At 35.1% G+C, this 21,070-nt stretch overlaps 2 protein-coding genes across 15 annotated transcripts in view; one reads left to right on the top strand and one right to left on the bottom strand.

Annotated features, from left to right (window-relative positions):
- Positions 1–21,070, top strand: part of CHD9 (chromodomain helicase DNA binding protein 9) — a 219,426-nt gene that overhangs the window by 92,309 nt on the left and 106,047 nt on the right. The window lies entirely within an intron of this gene.
- Positions 16,780–17,321, bottom strand: LOC122420240 (small integral membrane protein 11A-like). Its single transcript, XM_043435150.1, has 2 exons — positions 17,276–17,321; positions 16,780–17,192 (listed from the first exon to the last, which is right to left on the bottom strand). The coding sequence occupies exon 2, from the start codon at positions 17,103–17,105 to the stop codon at positions 16,929–16,931; it is 177 nt and encodes a 58-aa protein (XP_043291085.1). The 5' UTR covers positions 17,106–17,192; positions 17,276–17,321; the 3' UTR covers positions 16,780–16,928.

Here is a 21,070-nt window from a genome sequence, read left to right as displayed (position 1 = left end):
CTTGGGGAAAAACCACTGACCAAACCCAGGATCATGTATTCAGTTTTTACGTATACTTCTGACTAGTTTGACTAATTAACTTGTCCAACATATAATTGAAGTTATTAAATCTGAAATTTATTAACTTATTTCCTTAATTTTATTTTCTAAGGACTTTTTTTTAATTCATGTTTTCCTAAACATGTACTCCTGACTTTAAAAAGAAGTTAAGACTTTCTTCTATAGATTTGGAATGAATGGAGAATAATTATAAATATCTAAAATAGTCCCCAATACTAATATTTAAATATTAGTACTAAATCTAATACTAATACTCAACCTTAATGCTATCTGAGAGAAATTCTTTTCACACCAATCCATCAGCCTTTAATAAATCATCTTATTTACACTGATACATTCATAAGGCTTTATTTAAATCTACTCATCTTGTTTCAGAGTTTGTTTCATTTTGCTAACTTATTATTTTTGTTACATGTTTAAAATCTGATAAAGGGCAAATGTTTTTGAATACTTACATGACTTACTGAAAGTCTGTTCTCAAGTTTCCTATTATTTCTTTGTGTTAAGACTTAGAGTTGTGAGTTTCTGATTGTGGGGGTGGAGAGAAGAGATGGATTGGTAGAGAAGGTAGGAGATTATAATATGGTTAATAGAGATTGGATATAGATTTTATATGTATAGAATTATGTCAGATATCCCAATATGTGAAATTAAAGTATTCAGTATGTATAATTTATGATGAATTTTGCCAGAGCATATATAAGTCTTTTATCAGAATTTTTTGGCATTTTCTGAACGATAATGGTTACTACATAGCCAAAATGTTGTATTATTACAGTTTTCCCCAAGTTCTATGAAAAGAAATTTTTTCTTAGTTTTTTTTTTTAAGTCTCTTGCTTAAATATAGTAATTTCATTTCAGACTAGCATTGTTAAGTATGTGTGTAGAAGTTAACAGATTAAAAACTAAGAAAGTGGCATAATTTTTGGTTTATTAGAATTTTAAAAAGGACACATATTGTTATAGCCAAAACAAGATATTCATTAATCTATCGTTGGAAAACTCGTGGATGGCACTCTATAATTGTAGAAACCTTCACTGAGAGTATTAAGTATGTAAAGAGTATCTGTAAGCCTTGCTTTTTCTTATTTCCCAATTTAGGTGGAGTATTTGTGGGTATAATTTCAAAATCTTAGAATCTGTGTCAGTCATTAAAAACAGTGAATATTGCTGAGAAAATTTCTTATATAATTGACTCTAGAATTTTACCATTTAAAAAAGAGAAAAGAAGAAAAAAGAAAAGAAAAAAAGTGAGGTTCTACAGGAAGCATTTCTAAATGTAAATACAAAACATAATAGAGAAAATACTAACTTATTTTCATCTCTGATTGTTAGAGCAAAGGAATATTGAGAAAATAATACCATAAATTTTTCTTTGCTCTTCTATGATAAATACTGCTCTGTAGTGACAGAGAATCTTTCATTTTTGTCTGATTATTTGTTAAGTGGGAATACTATATGGAGCACTGTGTGATCTTTGAATGTTTGTAAATTAAATTTACTGTAAAAGTTCTATAGCAGTGAAAGATATGTGGGATAGCTAAAATAGCTATCAGCATAGGAAATAGAATTTTAGGAGGTATATAATTGTACATAATTCCTTGTTGGCTTTTGTATTCTGATGAATTTATAACTTTGTTTACCACCTTGAATTTTTTTTTTTATTTTCCCTGAAGGTAGGGAAACCTGTCTTTTTTATAAGCTTTAAAAAAAAAACTTAGAGGTTTGAACAGCCTATGTAAGGCACATTTTAAAATACTGGATTTGGGGGAATTCCCCAGTGGTCCAGTGTTAAGACTCTGTACTTTTCACTGCCAAGGGCCTGGGTTCAATCCCTGATTGAGGAACTAAGATCCCACAGGCCACACAGTGCGGCCAAATAAATAAATAAGAAAATATTGGGCTTCTTTTCTGACAAAAAATTTAATACATAATTATTATTTAAAAACTGAACAACATAGAAAACAGATGAAAAATAAGTTACTTGTAGTATCACTACAAGAAGATGCCATTGCTGACATTCTGTAAGTTTCCAGTGAGACCTGCTGTCTGTCTCTTCCCTATGTATTTTTGCATTTTTAAGAACAAAGTTGGGATCATATAGTTTATGCTTTTTGGCAAATTGCTTTTTTGTAATTATTATTATTGCAACAAGTTATTGCATCAAATTAATATGTTGCAGGCATTTTTCATGCTGTGAAGTATTTTTCTGGAAATGATTCTGAATGACTAAAAGTTTGCCGCCTTAAGTTTGCTAAGAGTGCTAAGTTGCTTCAGTTCTGTCCAGCTCGTTGTGAGCCCGTGGACTGTAGCCCGCCAGGCTCCGTTGTCCATGGGATTCTCCAGGCAAAAATACTGAAGGGAGTTGCCATTCCCTTCTCCAGGGGGGTCTTCCCGACCCAGGGATCCCACCTGTGTCTCTTATGTCTCCTGCCTTCTTAGCCAGTGGGTTCTTTACCACTAGCGCCTGGGAAGCCCAAGGTTGCTAAAATGCAATATAAAAGTAAAGTTGTTATTGAGATCTGGAAAAAATCTGAGTCAAGGTAATTAAAATATTTTATATTTTTGTTGTGTTTATTACTGTAATAGTTCAATTTGAAGTAGGTGTGTGATAGTAAGCAAAAATAAGAATATGCCCTATGATAGAGCATTATGTTTGTGCCAGTGCTGTTCTAAATGCTTGATATATGTTACTAACACATTGATCCTTCACAGCAGTCCTTTTATTTGGAGTTAGTTAACTCCTTCAGTTTCCATATGAGGAAACTGAGGTACAGAAAAGTTAAGTAATATACCCAAAGTCACACAGCCAAGTGACCTGACTAGATTCAAATCGGATTTAGCTCCATTATATATGGTCTTAACTACTTTCACTTTACTTCGGAGTGTATTAATGCACTGTGATGTTTAACAATAATACACTAAGTGATTCCTCCCTTCTCACCCTGCCCCCTCCCCCTACCCCTTCAGAAATATACCTACTGATGAGATAAAAACTTGCTTTAGAGTCTTTAAGTGAAGACCATTCAGCTCAGTTATTCTGGCTATATTGACAGATAGTTTATTCATTATCAGAGGGAAAGACAACCCCAAAACAAAAAACAAAAGTAAAGTGAAATAGCTATTGCTTCAAAAAGTGTTTTCACTTTTTAAAAAATAAGGTTGTGTTTAAGATGATAATAACAAATGCCTTAAAGATAAACCTCATAATTACCTTCAAATATTTGAAGGACTTTTGAGGCCGGAATTGCATCTACCAAGTGGAAGTCACAGAAAAGTAGATTAGTATAAGGAAGTTTGAAGTAAAACACTTTCACTGAAAGCCAGGAGGTGGAAAATGGACTAAATTGGTAGGTCCTTTTCAGCTATTCTGTGGTTATAATTTTGAGTTTCTTTGTGAGATGTATTATTCATATTGCCTGTTTAGCTCCTGAGTGGCTATTACAAATAATGAAGAAAAGTAAAGATATGTGACAAGTTCTCTGCTATCCAGGAATACCTGGGAATTATTTATCACAGATGGGTAAATTTTCCAGATAGTGGAAGTGTGTTCTAGTAAGCTTCAAAACCTTTAATTTTATGGCTTTCTCCCAACCCCCACCCCAAGAGTGATGGTAATGGTGGTAGAATGATCAGTTAAGATGAAAAAACTCTTAAAAGTTTTATAGGGAGGTCCTGTATGTTCAAATTTGTAATGATTATTGTTACACCTCCAGGAATCACCCTCACTTAAATAAGAATTTTAGATATTTCAAAGTTATCTTAGCAGTACAAATAATTTTTCCTGTAAATGAAATCATTATTAAAAAACAAAGCGGAAAACTTCCTAAAACTGAATGTAAATCTAAAGCAAGGAATTTGCTATACTTTGCTCATACCCGTTGAATTCAGAGGATCCTGAGGTCTTTTCTAGTTATTTTTGGTTTTGGGTTTTTTTGATAGTGGTAACTTTTCCTACATCAAAAAGTCAACATATAATGAATAGTTTCAAAATTTGTCATTCCATTTATGTCCCAGACAAAAAGAAGAGAAAAAAACAACCTAAGTAGTGTTTAGATTGTTTCATTGAATAATTTAAATTCTTGTAAAGTAACATCCCTCTATTTATCAAAATGTATTTGCATCTTTATGCATTTGGTATGCTATTGCTTATAAGACGTTGCAAAATTCTTAGTTGTCTAAGCTAATACACAAAATAGAATTCTGTGAAGGAATTTCCTGTTCAGTTGGTTTTTGTTTTTTCAGATAAAGTGGACTAGTTTTTTTGGTTTTGACATTTCTGTCGAATCTTCTAGATTAAAATGTTCTGTTTGGACTGGAAATTTGTGTAATATTAGCAACTTCTGAAATACCTTAATTATTAAACTGTGTACTATATTATATTAGAGGGATTGAGTTCTGCACTGAGTAATGACACTAGTTGTTAACAGTAGCTTTAAGGCTGTTGACTTCTGACATGCATACTTAAGGGTGAGAGGTGAACAGGAAGTGAATTCCAGGGGTGGGGAAGAGGCGGCAGTTGGTGAGAAATTTGTGGATTTGTGCAGTGTGTGAAGAGCATGAGATTCAAGCCAAACTTCAAAGTAGGTCTAAGAGAGTTTTATTGTATTCAGGTTTTTTGCTTTTGTGTTTTACTCTTTCTTGCTATTTTTTTTAAATGGAAGTGCAGTTGATCATATAAGTTACATGGTACTTAATTTTACTGAGGTGCACTCCCAGATACCTTAGAACTACTCAGTCATTTATCCTTATTAATGTCTGAAATTGAAAAAAATGTGTTAGGGGCTACTGAACCATCAAACTTTATTCCTATTATGATAATATGAATACTTTGAAATATTTAAGTATGGGAGATCAGGTTTCTTTATTTGGATAGTTGGACTGAAATGATTTTAAACTACAGAAATATTTTAACACAATATGCTATGAATAATACATGGAAGGAGATGGTAAGCACATAGGAAGCTTAGACTACAGTTATCAGTTAAATAAAATCTGGTAATTTACTATAGTCAACTATGCAAATAATAACTTGCACATTTATTATGCAAGTACTACCTTACAAGTTATGAAAGGAAGCAGTCTTCTTTTCTGTATTGAAGTTTTATATTATTTGCAATATTATCTTCCTTTCAGGTTACAGCATAGTGATTGAATATTTTTATGGATTATATTGCATTTAAAGTTATTATGAGGTAATAAGGGCTAAGAGCCAATCTTTAAGCAAAGTTTTTTGCTAGATTAATCTACATTTGTGTACCTGAAGAGTTTATGTTGAACATTTCCATTTCCTAGGATTATAGAATTTTGGAGCTGGATAATATTTTACCCTATCCTAATACAAAAAGCAAAAACAGTGTTAGGTCATTTTGCTTGCTGTCATACAACTGGTTAACATTCCTTCTTATAGTTTAAACTCTATAGTATTTAATCGTGATCAGAAATGAGAATTGCCAGGCACTTAAAATTAATGTGTTATAAATATTGATATTTTTGAGTTGCTCAGTTTTATTTTTGTGTGGGATTTTTTTTTTTTTTTGGTATGTCTGTCTTTCAGTGTGTTTTAAGTTTTTAACCACACTTCTAGTGTTAAAAAACTAGAACACTTATTGTATCTGTCTGCTGCTGCTAAGTCGCTTCAGTTGTGTCCGATTCTGTGTGACCCCATAGACCGCAGCCCACCAGGCTCCGCCGTCCCTGTCAAAAGTAGATATAAACTGTATATGTGTGAATGACTAAATTTTGTGTAATATCCATGTTTTGGAAATGTTGCGTTTTTGCTGCTTCTCTTTGTTTAGTATTTATTAGATATCTACCAGGTGTAAGAGATTGTGCTGGGCACTGAGGTTGCAAAAATGAACCAGATGTGGTCCTTTGCCTTTGAACAACTCAAACTGAAAATTAAGTCATACTTTCCCATTGATCTGTATTGTAATTTCAGAGGTGTTCTCTTTTCAGTTGTGATTCAGTTTCAGTTGACATAGGTTTCTAACACTCCTCAGCTCTCCAACTAAGTGATTTTGAATGAGTGATGATTATAAACAATTCATTTCCTTGATCCATCCGATTTAAAGTAGGTATTCCTCTAAGTTTCTAAGATTAGCTCTTTGTTACATGACATTTTGTCATTCTGTACTTACTTGATCTTTTGTATGCGTTTATATCCGTATTTTAATGTATGTACATATAATATCCAACTGCTCTTGTAAATGGCAGAGTCAAGAGAGCAGGCCCTTTTCTTTTGAGTTTCTAATCTGTTTAATTTTATTACAAACTATTTGTTACAAAACTATTTTAAGAAAAAAAACTATGTGATTCAACTTTTAACACTACTTTTTTGTCAAAAGAGAAATAACTACTTACTGAGAGATACATTATGCTTAAAAGATTACATTGCTAGATAAATTTCCTAGGATTTTTTCCCCCTCTAAATACCTCAAATGAAAGTAAGACTTTCAGAAGTAATTTTTTAAAATTAATGTGGTAAATAAACATTGAGTGTAATTAGAAATAGAAATATATTTGCATAATATTTTGAGTGGTTTACTTACATTGTTTGAATTTTTTAGTAATAACCTGAGGTATATGTAAGTTGGTATTATTTCTCAGAGTTTACAGATTAAGTACTTCGGGTATCAAGAGGGAAAGTAACCTATCTAAAAATCTTTAAAATTCATTGTGTTTTCTACCACATCAACTCAAAAGAACATAAACAACAAATATATTCATTGAGTACCTGCTGTTTATATATCAGGTACTGTGCTGGGTACTGACATTACAAATGCAAAGAGACCTCTAAGGCTATATATACCTGCAAATCTGTATTTTTGTTATATTACAAGAGTAAAGACGACTTCCAGTCAACTTAAGCAATATTAGAAATATGAATATTATGAATTTCTTAATCTGTTTATAGTAATATTTACTTTTCCTACCTTTTTATTCAGAAAAAAAATAAACTTAGGAGTTGAAAGGATAATACAGTGGACATCCATGTACCATTCACATAGACTCACTGGTTTTTTGCTTGCCTCATTTGTCTTCTCACTCTGTTTTCATTTTAAATAAAAGTTACTTTTACTATGTGATAAAACTTATCATCAATAACAGAATATCATATGACCAAAATTCAGATATCTTTTAATTATCCTAATAATTTTTATAGATGTTTATTTTAAAATACAGGATCCAGTCAGAGATCAGGCATTGCATTTAGTTATGTCTCTTTAATATTCTTTATCCTAATACAGGGGTTTTCATGCTTTTTTGTTGTTCTTTTCCAATGTCACCATTTTTTAAAAAAGTCTATACTCTGTCTGTATTTATCTAATTATTTCTTCATACTTCAAATTAAACATTTCTTGGCGAAGGTGCCACATAGATGCAGTTCTTTTGGGTCATACTAGGAGTTTGTCCCATTCTTGGTGATGCTAAGTTTTATCACTTAGTAAAATTACCTTCACTCCTTTGTAATTAGTAAGTGGGATTTGGCTATAAAGAGTTGGATCCATAGATTAAAAAATACTGAATATGTTATAATAAGTCTGTTGCCCTTATTATTCTTTGTGAATATTTTGCCAGTGGGAATCTTTGCAAGCCAACTCTGTGCCCTTCTAATGTGTCCTCTTTATTCTCTAAGTACTTCCACTTTCTGATGTAAGAAGACATATTTAATTGCTTTGCCTCAGACCTGGAATCAGCCATTTCTTTAAGGAGCTCATTTGCTTTGCTTATACCATGTAATGTAATGGATCTGAGTACTATTTGTAATTTCTTAGTTGGGTTTTTGTGTTAGAACCTTGTGATCCAGAAATTTTTGACTCACTTTCATAAGTACTTTGTCACCATCTATTATTTCATGTGGTGCTATGTATGAAATGAGATGTAGTCCTTGCTTGGTATTTGATTTAGGTTAAACTCATGCTGAACAGAGGGGTTTGAGTTTTTCTTAATAAGTTAGATACAAATTTTTGAGAGCATACTATATGCTGAGCACTAATATAGTTGTAGTTCTAAGACAGCTTTGTTTATAAGACATTCATTTGTTTATGAATTCAGTAAATATATTTTGAACACCTGTCATATGAACAAAGTTAGTGGAGGTGATGAAATTCCAGCTGAGCTATTTAAAATCCTAAAAGATTATGCTGCTTAAGTGCAGCACTCAATATGCCAGCAAATTTGGAAAACTTAGCAGTGGCCACAGGACTGAAAAAGTTTTCACTCCAATCCCAAAGAAGGACAATGCCAATGAATGTTCAAACTACTGCGCAGTTGCACTCATTTCACATGCTAGCAACGTAATGCTCAAAATCCTTCAAGCTAGGCTTCAACACAACTTGAATTGAGAACTTCCAGATGTACCTGATGTATTTAGAAAAGGTAGAGGAAACAGAGATCAAATTACCTATATCTGTTGGATCATACAGAAAGCAAGGGAATTCCAGAAAAACATCTACTTCTGCTTCATTGACTATGCTAAAGCCTTTGACTGTGTGGATCACAACAAACTGTGGAAAATTCTTAAAGAGATGGGAATACCAGACCACCTTACTTGCCTCCTGAGAAACCCATATGCAGGTCAAGAAGCAACATTTAGAACCGGACGTGGAGCAATGAACTGGTTCCATTGGGAAAGAAGTACATCAAGGCTATATACGGTCACCCTGCTTATTTAAATTCTATGCAGAGTACATCATGTGAAATCCCAGGCTGAATGAAGCTCAAACTGGAATCAAGATTGCCAGGAGAAATGTCAGTAACCTCAGATATGCAGAGGACACCACCCTTAACGGCAGAAAGTGACAAGAAACTAAAGAGCCTCTTAATAAAGGTGGAGGAGGAGAGTGAAAAATCTGGCTCAAAACTCAGCATTCAAACAATGAAGATCATGGCATCTGGTCCTGTCACTTCATAACAAATAGTTGGGGAAGTGGAAACAGTAACAGACTTTATTTTCTTGGGCTCCAGAATCACTGCAGATGGTGACCGCAAACATGAAATTAAAAGATGCTTTCTCCTTGGAAGAAAAACTATGACAAACCTAGATAGCATATTAAAAAGCAGAGACATTACTTTGCCAGCAAAGGTCCTGTGTATAGTCAAAGCTATGGTTTTTCCAGTAATCATGTGCAGATGTGAGAGTTGGACCATAAAGAAGGCTGAGCGCTGAAGAATTGAGGCTTTTAAATTATGTTGGAGAGGACCCTTGAGAGTCTCTTGGACTGCAAGAAGATCAAGCCAGTCAATCCTAAAGGAAATCAGCCATGAATATTCATTGGAAGGACTGATGCTGAAGCTCTAATACTTTAGTCACCTGATGTTAAGAACTGACTGAGTGGAAAAGACCCTAGTGGTGGGAAGGATTGAAGGCAGGAGGAGAAGGGGTCGACAGAGGATGAGATGGTTGGATGGCATCACCGACTTGATGGACATGAGTTTGAGCAAGCTCCAGGACTTGATGAAGGACAGGGTAGCCTGGTGTGCTGCAGTCCACGGGGCTGCAAAGAGTCTGCCATGACTCAGCGACTGAATAACAACGATTGGGAATCTACTGTTTGAGGCGCTGAGGGAGGGGCAGAGTTGATGCCCATATACTGTTGTTATGACTCAAAACTTCTGTTGTGAAACTGCCTAAAAAGGTGTCATGGGAAGTTAAACATGGGGTGATTTTGTGTCCATCTGGCTCCTGCATTCTTCTGTAGCTTGTTTTTTATTTTTTTTTTTTATTAGTTGGAGGCTAATTACTTTCTTCTGTAGCTTGTTGAAGACAATACACTGGAACTAGGATTTGAAATCCCATCATCTTCCAGTTACATTCTAATGCCCCCTGCTAGCAAAGCTTAACATTGTGCCACTGGCAGAGAAAAATGTGTACAAGTTTCTACTCCTTTATTGTAGTGTAGACAGTGAAGTATAGATTTAGACCTGAGGGGTAATAAAGTGACATCTGGCATGTAAAGTAAGCCTTTGGTGAGGTATTGTTTAGTACTTTTTGTTTTATTATTTTAGTGGTTGCTTTAAGATTAATGGTATACATATTTGACTTATCACAGTTTACCTTCAGTTATAATATACATCTTCAATATGAATACATTTGACTGATATCACAGTGTACTTCGATTTCCCACCATCCTGGCCTTTGTACTTTTGTTGTTGTTTATATAAGTTATAAACTCCACACTAAATTTCTGCTAATGTTCCTTTAGGCAGTCAATTATCTTTGAATACAATTTTATGAATAAGAAAAAAATATATTTTATATTTAACTAAATGTATACCATTTCCAGTATTCTTCATTTCTTCATGTCGATGCCAGGTTTCCATCTGATACAAGTTTTTTCTGCTTAAAAGACTTCATTTAACATTTCTTATAGTGCAGGTCTGATAGTCATGAATTCTTTTAATTTTTGATGTCTAAAAAGTTTTATTTCCTCTTTGTTTTTGAAAGACATTTTTGCTGGATGTAGACTTCTAGGTTGACAGTGGTTTTTCTTTTTATCCTTTAAATATGTTGCTCTGCTGTCTTCGTTTTTCCTTGTTTCTGATGTGAAGACTTCTGTAATTCTTCTCTTTGTTCCTCTGTGTGTAACATAGGTTTGTTCTCTGCTAACTTTTATAAATCTTCTCTTTTATTATTTTTAAACAGTTTGATTCTGATACTTGGTGTGATTTTCTTCATGTTTCTTCTGCATGAGTTTTGTTGAGCTTTTTAGATCTGTGCTTATAGTTTTTTGTCAAGCATGAACATTTTTCTTTGAAATTTTTTTTGTTTTTGTTCTCTGACATAGGTAGAGTAGACTATTTGAAGTTGTACCACAGCTCACTCATGTGTGTATATGTGTGTATGTATTTTCTATAGCTTTTTCCTTGTTGTTAGTTTTGAATTTTATTTTTGTTTTGTGTTTGGATGTATTCACTACTCTTTTCTTTTGTTGTGTAATCTGTTAATTCCAGCCAATGTATTTATTAAATCTCATTTTCATTCATTTTATGTCTTCCATGTCTATACTTAGCAGACTTAATCTTTCCTCTAATTTACTGAACATTTGAAATATAATTATACTAACCATGTTACTTTTCCTTGTCTACTATATGTATTATCTGTGCCATTTCTGAGCCTGCTTCTATTGATTGATTTTTCTCCTTAATGTAGGTTGTATTTTCCTGGCACTTTGCATGCCTGATAATTTTTGACTGGATGCCAGACATTGTGAATTTTACCCTGTTGAGTGCTAGGAAAGTTTTGCCTTTCTGTAAATATTCTTGAGTTTTGTTCTGGGATAGAGTTAAGCTACTTGAAAATTGGTTTGTCTTTGTAAGATCTGTTTTCAAGCTTTGTTTGGATGGACAGTCTTTAGGACTAATTTTCCCCCACAACTGACAAAATAATAGCATTGTGAATTCTCTTTCCAATGCCTTGTGAAATAGAAAATTTTCCACTCTGGCTGATGGGAAGGTGGATGGACTATCCCTGGCCTTAGTGTGAGATCTCGGTTCCTTTCAGGTTGTTTTGGGCCTTGGGGAACTTCACAAACTGGTAGTATTGATCAGTACTTATCTAAAGCCTTGAGAGGAGACCTTCTGAAGATCTCCAGAGGTCTTTCCCTGTGAAGCTCTCTCTGCTGCAGAATGTTCCCCTGCAAACTAGTTGCTTTGATTCCCCTGAACTTTCAGCTCTGTCTCCTCAACTCAGGTTGTGAGATTCCACCTGACTTCCTGATCTCCCTGTTCTGCAGCTTAAAGTAGGATAATAGTCAGCCTTGGCTTAATTGTTTCCGTTCTCTCAGGGGTTACCACCATGGGTTGCCTGATGTCCACCATCTAGAAACTATTGTTTTATATATTGTGTTTGGTTTTATGGTTGTTTTAAGTGTGAGGATAAATCCAGTTCCTGTTACTCCAGCTTGGCTTTCATTGGAGGACTTGAAACACCATTTAATGACTGTGTAATAATTTATAATATAGAAGTAGTATGATTTCTGTAGCCAGTTGGCCTTGTATAGTATAACCAGTATCTTTGTAGGTAAATTATTGTGTGTGCTTATAATTAGATTCCTAGAATATCAAGGTAGATGTACAGACTTTGCTTTGATGATTTATACAGTTAGGAATAATAATAATAATACAATAACAATACAATACAATAACAAGAATACAATACAAGAATAACAATACAAGAACAATTATGATAATAAGAATGCCAATAAACATTGAGCAGTTATACTTAAAAGATCATGTCTTTACATATTTTTTTCATTGTCAGAACAACTCTGAGGTAGATCTTATCATCTCTTTTTACAGATATTGACTTGAAGTACAGAATAATTACATAGCTTGTTCAGGGTCATACAGATGGTGTTGGATACATTTTTTTTTTTTTGGATACATTTTTATATGTCATCACATTTTATCCTACTCTTCATTGTGGCACCTTAATTTGTAAATTAAAAAAAAAAAACTGAAGGTATCACAGTTTATAAGTCACAGAGCAAAGACAAACACGGATTTGAGAAAACTAGATAGTGAGAAAAGATAAAGAGGGAATCCCCTGCAGTCTGGTGGTTAGGGCTCTGTGCTGTCCCTGCCAAGGGCCTGAGTTCCATCCCTGGTTGGGGAACAAGCCTCATGTACTACCCCCCCTAAAAAAGAGAAAGAAAAGGTAAATCATTTATGATTTTGTAATACATAATTCAGTACTTTGCTTAGTTGTTTTAATAATTATTTACATAATATTTATTATAAAATAATCTTATATAATTCCAGGTTAAATTCATAAGCATCTTAGATATTGTAGTACTGCAGGGAATAGTACTTTTTTTTAAAATCAGATAATCTGATTTCCAAAGTGTTGTATTTTATCTTGTAAAACTGCTGTTTTTTACTTTTTTTTCTTTTTTTGGCTTGACTCTGTTTCTTTGCAACTTACTCTTTCAGCACTTTCTTATTATTACTCATGTGGTTGTATCTCTTACTGAATTGAGCCATAATTACTAGAAAGTTTAATTCATGAATTTTTGTCACCAGACAAATGAGTTATTTATGAAGAAGATAAATCAGTTTTTCTGTTCTTGGTATCTGTCATTCATTTCTCAGTTCCATTGTTGGATAATAAATATTTTGCAGGTTGGTTTTTGAACATAAGTTTCTTTGATAAAGTAGGAATAGCACTGGATTTGTAGTAGTGAGAGCTAGGCTTGAGTCCTAGCCCTGTTGTCTACTATCGTAGTAGTCTTAGGCAAGTTTTCTCATTTGTAGTATGTGGCTGTATATTTTTTAACATTTTTTATTAATAAATGTGACAGTAAATTTGAAAGTGCCCTGTAAATTGTAAAGTCAGCTTATTATTTGATAATGATTCCTTGCTTCAAGGATTTAAAAAAAAAATTATAACTAGAAAGACCTTTAATTATTAATCAACTTTTTAAAATTTTATAGTTACAGAAACTGAAGCCCAAGTGGCATAATCTAAAATCTGATTCTGTTTCCTTTTATTGTTTTTTTTCTTACATAACATTTTTTTACACTCCCCTACTTTCTTATGTAACTATTTCTTTAACTCATTTTTATGCTGGCTTGCCTCTAAAATTTGTGAGTCCCAGGGAAAGAGTACAAATGTAAGCTCTTAAATTGTATGTCAAAATATTTAAAGTTGTGACATCAATAAATTGTTAAATATGTTCTGTTTTGCTTTGAGAGATAGAAGCATTTATTTGAAAATAGAAATCTTTGGGCCCTATGGAGTTCCACACCCAGAATATGGCAGAAATAGGTCATTCTACTTCTCTTTCCCTCCTCCTGCTATCTTGTATTTCAAGTGGCCTCACGAACACAATGTGGACTTTTCAGCCTGCATATCCAGGCTCCCCTTTGCTCCCATCTCTTTACCCTTGCCATACAAAGTGTTCCTTGCCAAACAAGGTTTTCCTTGAGAGAACAAACCTAGGGAATAGACCCAGGTGGGCTCTGCAAGTGAGTGTGAAACTGTTTTAGGTAGGGAATTCCTACATACCTGGAGCATGTTCTAGAAGAGGGAAGAGGTAGTACATTCTTTTGACCTTGAGGAGGGGTGTGACAGAAGAATCAAACCCTCCAAACTGTACAGCTCAGGGAAGAGGGACTCCTCTTGCCTGATGTAAAGGAAGGTGTTTCCTTCACAAGGAAGAGGGACTCCTCTTGGCCTGATGTAGAGAAAGACGTTTCCTTCACAAGGAAGAGGGACTCCTCTTGCCTGATGTAAAGAAAGACGTTTCCTTCACAAGGGAGAGGGACTCCTCTTGCCCGATGTAAAGAAAGACGTTTCCTTTACACGCAACGACACAGATGTGTGAAGTGTGTTGTGAGAGCCGGTAAGCTGGGGATGTAGGTAGTGAGCTTGTCTAAGACCAAGAGAAAGATTTTCTCTTTATGGAAATCTTTATCATTATCCATACCTTGGGCTTTATATCTGTCAATTCAAATATAGTTGATTTGTGAATTAAGAGTTTGTAGACTCTATAGTTTTAAATTTTTCTTAAAAGCAAAGCTGTCAGTATTCTTGGGATTAAAGTGAAATTGTCCTATTAATACATATGTGTGTTCCAGTCAATGAATTGTTAGTATGGTAGTGGATTAGGACAAGTTATTTTCTAATGAAAAATATTCAGTATCCAAAAACAAATAAAATGAACTAAATAAATAAAAGTAGTAAATAAATGTTCTTTCATTTCAGTAGGTGTAACATTTTGCCTTTTTTGCTTTTTATAGATAAGTTCGTAGATTTTATTGTTTTGGGTGGTATGACTTGAAAGTAAATTCCAGTCCTCACAGGACTTTACCTCTCAATACTTCATGTTAAAATCTCCTAAAGAATGAGAGAGAGGTTTTTAATACAACCATTATCACACCGAAGATCAGTTCAGTTCAGTCGCTCAGTTGTGTCCAGCTCTTCACAACCCCATGGAATGCAGCACGCCAGGTTTCCCTATCCATCACTAACTCCTGGAGCTTACTCAAACTCATGTGCATCGAGTCGGTGATGACATCCAACCATCTCATCCTCTGCTGCCCTCTTCTCTTTCTGCCTTTAATCTTTCCCAGCATCAGGGTCTTTCCAAGCGAGTCAGATCTTCACATCAGGTGGCCAGAGTATTGGAGTTTCAGCTTCAGCATCAGTCCATCCAGTGAATATTCACGACTGATCTCCTTTAGGATGGACTGGTTGGATCTCCTTGCAGTCCAAGGGACTCTCTCAAGAGTCTTCTCCAATACCACAGTTCAAAAGCATCAATTCTTTGGCGCTCAGCTTTTGTTACAGTCCAACTCTCACATCCATATTATGGCCACTGGAAAAACCATAGCTTTGACCAGATGGACCTTTGATGGCAAAGTAATGTCTCTGCTTTTTAATATGCTGTCTAGGTTGGTCACTGAAGATAGTCAATAGTAATTTCACATTTCACTTAAAATCTTATTCAAGTTTTTCCAACTGTTAGGATAAACTACTGAATTTTTAAAATCATTTTTACTTAAGATATCCCACTGAAATGGTGTTGGTCATGACTTTAGAATTAAAAGTATATCCACGTCTTCATTGCTTTGTCATTAAAATTTTTTTAAATAATCCTGGCATACCAATTTAAATTATCCTGACATACAAATTTTATATATTTTCTTGTTGCCAGGATGTCCTTTGAGGAACAGTGGTCTGTAAGTAGCTATGAATTCTTTCTGACATTTTAAAAATTAATTACTTTTCCCCTTTGTTTTAACGTGCCTTCTAAATGTACTTTTTCCTTCAGGGAAAACGTTGGCTAAAATTGGGATAAATGAAAGGGATTTACATAATTTGAGGAAAACAAGTGAGTTACTGCAATCTCTTAGCTTTCTTTTGAGGGAAGAGAAGAATGAGAGATTATAAATATTTGAAAACTGTTTTAGTGATATATTAAGGCAAAAATATAGATGACAGTACTTCTGGTGAGAATAAACCATCTAGACTTCTTGAAATGTAGAGTAAAGGTTAGACCAATTACTTCTCATAGCTACTCAGTTTTTGACACTTGCTCATCACTTTTTCTGGGATCTGTTTCTATGGATTCAGGGATCTGAATTCAAGAATCCATATAGATTCTATGGATCTGCTTCACTACAAAGTCTTAGGCTGATTATTCTTTCTCCAATTTCTTGGTTCTTTTTTCTCCTGTGCACTGATCCAGATTCTCCAAGATTCTGGCTAAAGCTCTCTTAGCTTTTCACTCTATATTTTCTACTTCTTTTATTTTATGGTATCCCAAGCCTTCTTGTATTACTTTGTACAAGATACTCCCCAAATACATACCTTCTTAAATCTAATTTAACATTTTTCATTTGAATGTAGACCTCTTTATAGATGGGCAGTGAGGGCTGATAACTTAGATATACCTCCTCTAAATTACTGCCTCTGCTTTGTTTCACTTTGGTGCCAGGTTAATCCGGTATAGCTTTTGTCATAATTTTTCCTGCCCAAAGTCTTCACTTAGCCTGGCACTCAAAGCCTCATACATGACACCATAACTTCCCAAATCTCTCGCTACTGTTTCACTCACTCATTAAAATAAAATGTTTCCTTTTCCTTAAAAAAACAAAACAATTGAATTGCAAATCACTATATACAAACACTTTTAGTTCTGTAGCTATCTCTTTTTTTTTTTTTTTAATTCTACAAAGGTTATTTTATTTTAGCAAACAAAATACTGGTTCTTCTAAAAGCATATAAAAATTCACATCATTTTCAGTTAGGCTAGAGGCTTCGAGTTTGTCTTCTGACATATCGTTCAATAATTAAGACTTTCTTCTCAGCTGGAGTCCACTCGAGCTGACATTTACACCATGAAATCTTTCACTCCCCTTTAGCTCTCCTTCTTCTCCACCTGCTTCCTCTTCTCAGCTTCCAGCTTTTGCTGCTCTGCTTCCAGTCGTTTCCTCTGGTAGACTTTGACTCCGGCAAACGCCAGGGAGAGGATTAGTGTTTTCGCCGCCAAGATACACAGCAGCAGGGGGAAGTGTTCAAGCACCTTCCAGTTCATGCTGGACCAACTGGGAGTTCACTCCTGGTCGTGAGGGCCACGCAGACAAGGAGGAGAGGGAACCCAGTTGGGGCAGGTCCCACTGTTCCCACGAGTCAGAAGACTTGAGCTCTGGATGAAGGGCCTACTCGCTCTGGTAAGTGACTCCCCTCTGGGGGCCTCCGTCCCATAGCTCCAGGCCGCGGAGGATCCAGCTCCGGGGCCATGCACAAACCACCGAGATTCCCATAGTGCCTGTAGCTATCTCTTTTAGTGACTGATACATGTAAGATTAAATAGGATAATATTTATAAAGAGCTTAAGAAATAGGCACTCAAAAAATATTATAGCCAATTATATTACACTATGCACTGCATGAATTAGCTTGCTTTAATACTGAACACAATCTTTTATAGCTGGTACCAGTATTATACACATTTTATGGATGAGGGCACTATAGTTTGGAAAGATTAACAAACTTGCCCAAAGTTACATGGCTGATATGTAACAGAAAGAAATTTTAAACCCAAGATTACCTAACTCCAGAGTCACTATTTTCTTTTATTGTTAATGGTTAATTACACACTATTTTTAAGGTAGAGAAAATAAGCTAATCTTCATGAAATGAGATTAAATAGATATTCATATTTGCCTTATTTATTTGAAATCTCTCTTAAGGTTGAAAAGATGAAAAAATAGAAATAAGTGTTTTTTCTTTTTTTTTCAAAATTGCAGTATAATTGCTTTACTATCAGGTAAAGCAGGTATACGTATACATATCTCCACTCTCTCTTGAACCCACTTCCCACCACCCCATCCTACCCATCTCGGTCACCGCTGAGCTCCCGTGCTGTGCAGCAGGTTCCCACTCGTTATCTGTTTCACACACAGAAGTGTTCATATGTCCGTCCTACTGTCCCAACATTTGTCTCACCCACCCTTTTCCCGCATGTCCACATGGCTGTTCTCTACATCTTTATCTATTCCTGCCCTGCAAACAGGCTCATCTGTAAAACCTTTCTGGATTCCACACATGGGCATTGTTGTTCAGTCACTCCGTTGTGTCTGATTCTTTGCGACCTCATGGACTGCAGCACCCCAGGCTTTCCTGTCCTTCACCATCTCCTGGAGTTTGCTCAAGCTCATGTCTGCTGAATCGGTGATACCATCCAACCATCTCATTCTCTGTCATCTCCTTCTCCTCCTGCTGTCAGTCTTTTCCACCAACAGGGTCTTTTCCAATGAGTCGACTCTTTGCATCAGGTGGCCACAGTATTGGAGCTTCAGCTTCAACATCAGTCCTTCCAATGAATATTTGATTGATTTCCTTTAGGATTGACTGGTTGGATCTCCTTGTAGTTCACAGGACTCTCAAGAGTCTTCTCCAATACCACAGTTTGAAAGCATTGATTCGTTGGCTCTCGGCCTTCTTTATGGTCCACCTCTCACATTGGTACATGACTGCTGGAAAAACCATACCTTTGATTATATGGAACTTTGTCAGCAAAGTGATGTTTTTGCTTTTTAATATGCTGTATAGGTTTGCCATAGCTATAGATACTGTGATTATCCTCATTGCGTAGACGATGCAACTGTATCAAACACTGGCTAGGTTTTAAAGATACAAATCGAATATGACCTTGACTTCTAAATAACTACAATATGCTTTGGCAAACATAGCAGTAAAATTACATGTTGTAAAAAGGAAGTGATATCTACACCGAATTTTGAATAAGATCTTTGCTTGGCTACCTTTTAGAGAAAGGGCACTCCAAACAACTGAAACAGTAAATTCATTGATATAACTTTAAAAAAAAATGTATTTCAGTATTTGGAAATTGGAGATATAACTGGAAAAAGAGAAGATGATCATGTTATTCAGAAATGCTAACAATCTAAAATGAGTATAGACTTAAAATATTCTATTTCTGTTTAAAACCTTCGCATTTTGATTGTAGGTTTTAAAAAATTTCCTTTCTTTCCCCCATCACTAATTACATTGGTTGAAGTAAAGTCTCAGATGTCTTTCAGTATCTTATAGATTTCTCCTGGTATTGGAGAAGATACATAATATTTCCTTTTTATTTTTTACTATTTATTTGGATAAAAAACATTAAATACCATGATAACACAATAAGGAAAAATAATTTGTTTTTAGTGTTAAGACATCAATGCATTAGAACAGATGGTTTTTTCTTAAATATCTGGGTGTAATAAATCATTATTTACTTAGATTAATGATAGTAAGATTAAATAGTAGGCACTTTCAGAGTCTTGATGGGCATGAGTTTGAGTAAACTCCGGGAGTTGGTGATGGACAGGGAGGCCTGGCGTGCTGCGATTCATGGGGTCGCAAAAAGTCGGACACGACTGAGCTGAACTGAACTGAACATACAGAAAAGTACACAAATTATAAGTAAATAGTTTGATAAATTTTCAGAGACTCAACATCATCTACTTTACCAATCCAGATCAATAAATTGAACATTATCACAATCCTAAAAATCTCCTCAGGCCTCCTACTAGGCTTGCTTGCCCTATTCCTAAAGGTACTCACTATTTTGACTTACACGCTCATAGATTAGTTTTGCCTATTATTGAACTTTCTGTGTATTTATGTGGAGTGTGTACCCAGGAGTGAAATTGTTCAGTTGTAGGGTATGTGAATGTAGTGCCAAATCAACCACATATTTAGTAATTTAAAACAGCATCCATTTATTATCCCATAGTTTCCTTGGGTCAGATGTCCAGGCACAGCTTAGCTGGTTTCTCTGCTTAGGGTCTCATAAGACTGCATCCAGCAAGTCCACTGGGGCTGTGATCTCATCAAAGACTCACACCCTCATCTAGGCTCACGGGATTGTTGGCAGAATTCATTTCCTTGCAGCTGTAGGACTCATAACAGCTTATTTCTTTGAGGCCAGAAGGAGACTGTCTCTGAGCTCTTAGGAAGGCCTAAGCTGTCTTCTTTAATTAAACATTTTTATCTTGAGATAATTGCAGATTTATATGTAATAGTGAAAACAGCTAAATCTACTGTATTCTTTACTGAGTTTCTTGGCATATTGATATTTTCCTATGTACAAATTTTTTTACTTTAAGATTTGCATAGGAATATTTAAGGAAATAGTTTTCTCAGTCCAGGTTTCATTGTATGGAATGAAATAGAATGGAATCATTGGTAGTTTTATACATCTTACAAAAACTTGAAAATTTTTGCAATAGGCTAACATTCGAAGATAGTTGTCAGATCAAGATCTCGTCATTTTATCATCAAACTTGTTTTCATTCAAAAGTATTACTCAAGAGTTAAATAAACTGCAAAGCTAACATAGTCCCGAGACTGCCTTCATTTTTTCTTCTAATTAAAAAAAAAAATAGTTTTATTTCTTTTTTAGTTTTGGTTGTGCCAGGTTGTCATTGCTGTGCCGTTATTACTGCTTTCTCTAGTTGTGGAGAGCAGGGCCTCCTCTGTAGTTGTAGTGCATGGGCTTCCTCATTGCAGTGGCTTGATGCAGAGCGTGGGCTCTAGGACACTTGGACTTCAGTCTTTGGGGCATGTGAGCCCATGTGTACTTACAGCTCCTGGGCTCTAGAGCACAGGCTCAGTAGTTGTGGTGCATGGGCTTAGTTGCTCTGCAGCATGTGAGATATTCCCAGATCAGGGGTCAAACCCGAGTCTCCTGCATTGGCAGGCGGATTCTTTACCACTGAGCCACCAGGGAAGCCCCCGCCTTTACTTCTGACACCATCTACACATTCTGGAGGTTCCCAGAACCACCCTTAGTTTAAATAATAGGCTAGCAGAACTTGCTGAAGAACTTTTATATACTTATGGTTACAGTTTATTACAGGGGAGGTTATAGGTTGTGTGTGTGTCAGTCATGTCTGACTCTTTGTGACCACATGGACTGTGGTCATGGGTTTAAACTTGTCAAAAGAAGGGATGCATAGGCAGCTTCAGAGGGTTTCAAACACAAAGCGCT

Source organism: Cervus canadensis, chromosome 18 (genome assembly GCF_019320065.1).
Source record: "Cervus canadensis isolate Bull #8, Minnesota chromosome 18, ASM1932006v1, whole genome shotgun sequence".
In the NCBI taxonomy this organism is placed as follows: domain Eukaryota; kingdom Metazoa; phylum Chordata; class Mammalia; order Artiodactyla; family Cervidae; genus Cervus; species Cervus canadensis.
The sequence above is the reverse complement of the archived record's forward strand: the minus strand, read 5'-3'. Positions and strand labels throughout refer to the sequence as shown.

What these genes read in the sequence shown, in the direction of transcription:
- LOC122420240 (XM_043435150.1), bottom strand. Translation starts at nt 17,105, where the DNA reads ATGAACTGGAAGGTGCTTGAACACTTCCCCCTGCTGCTGTGTATCTTG.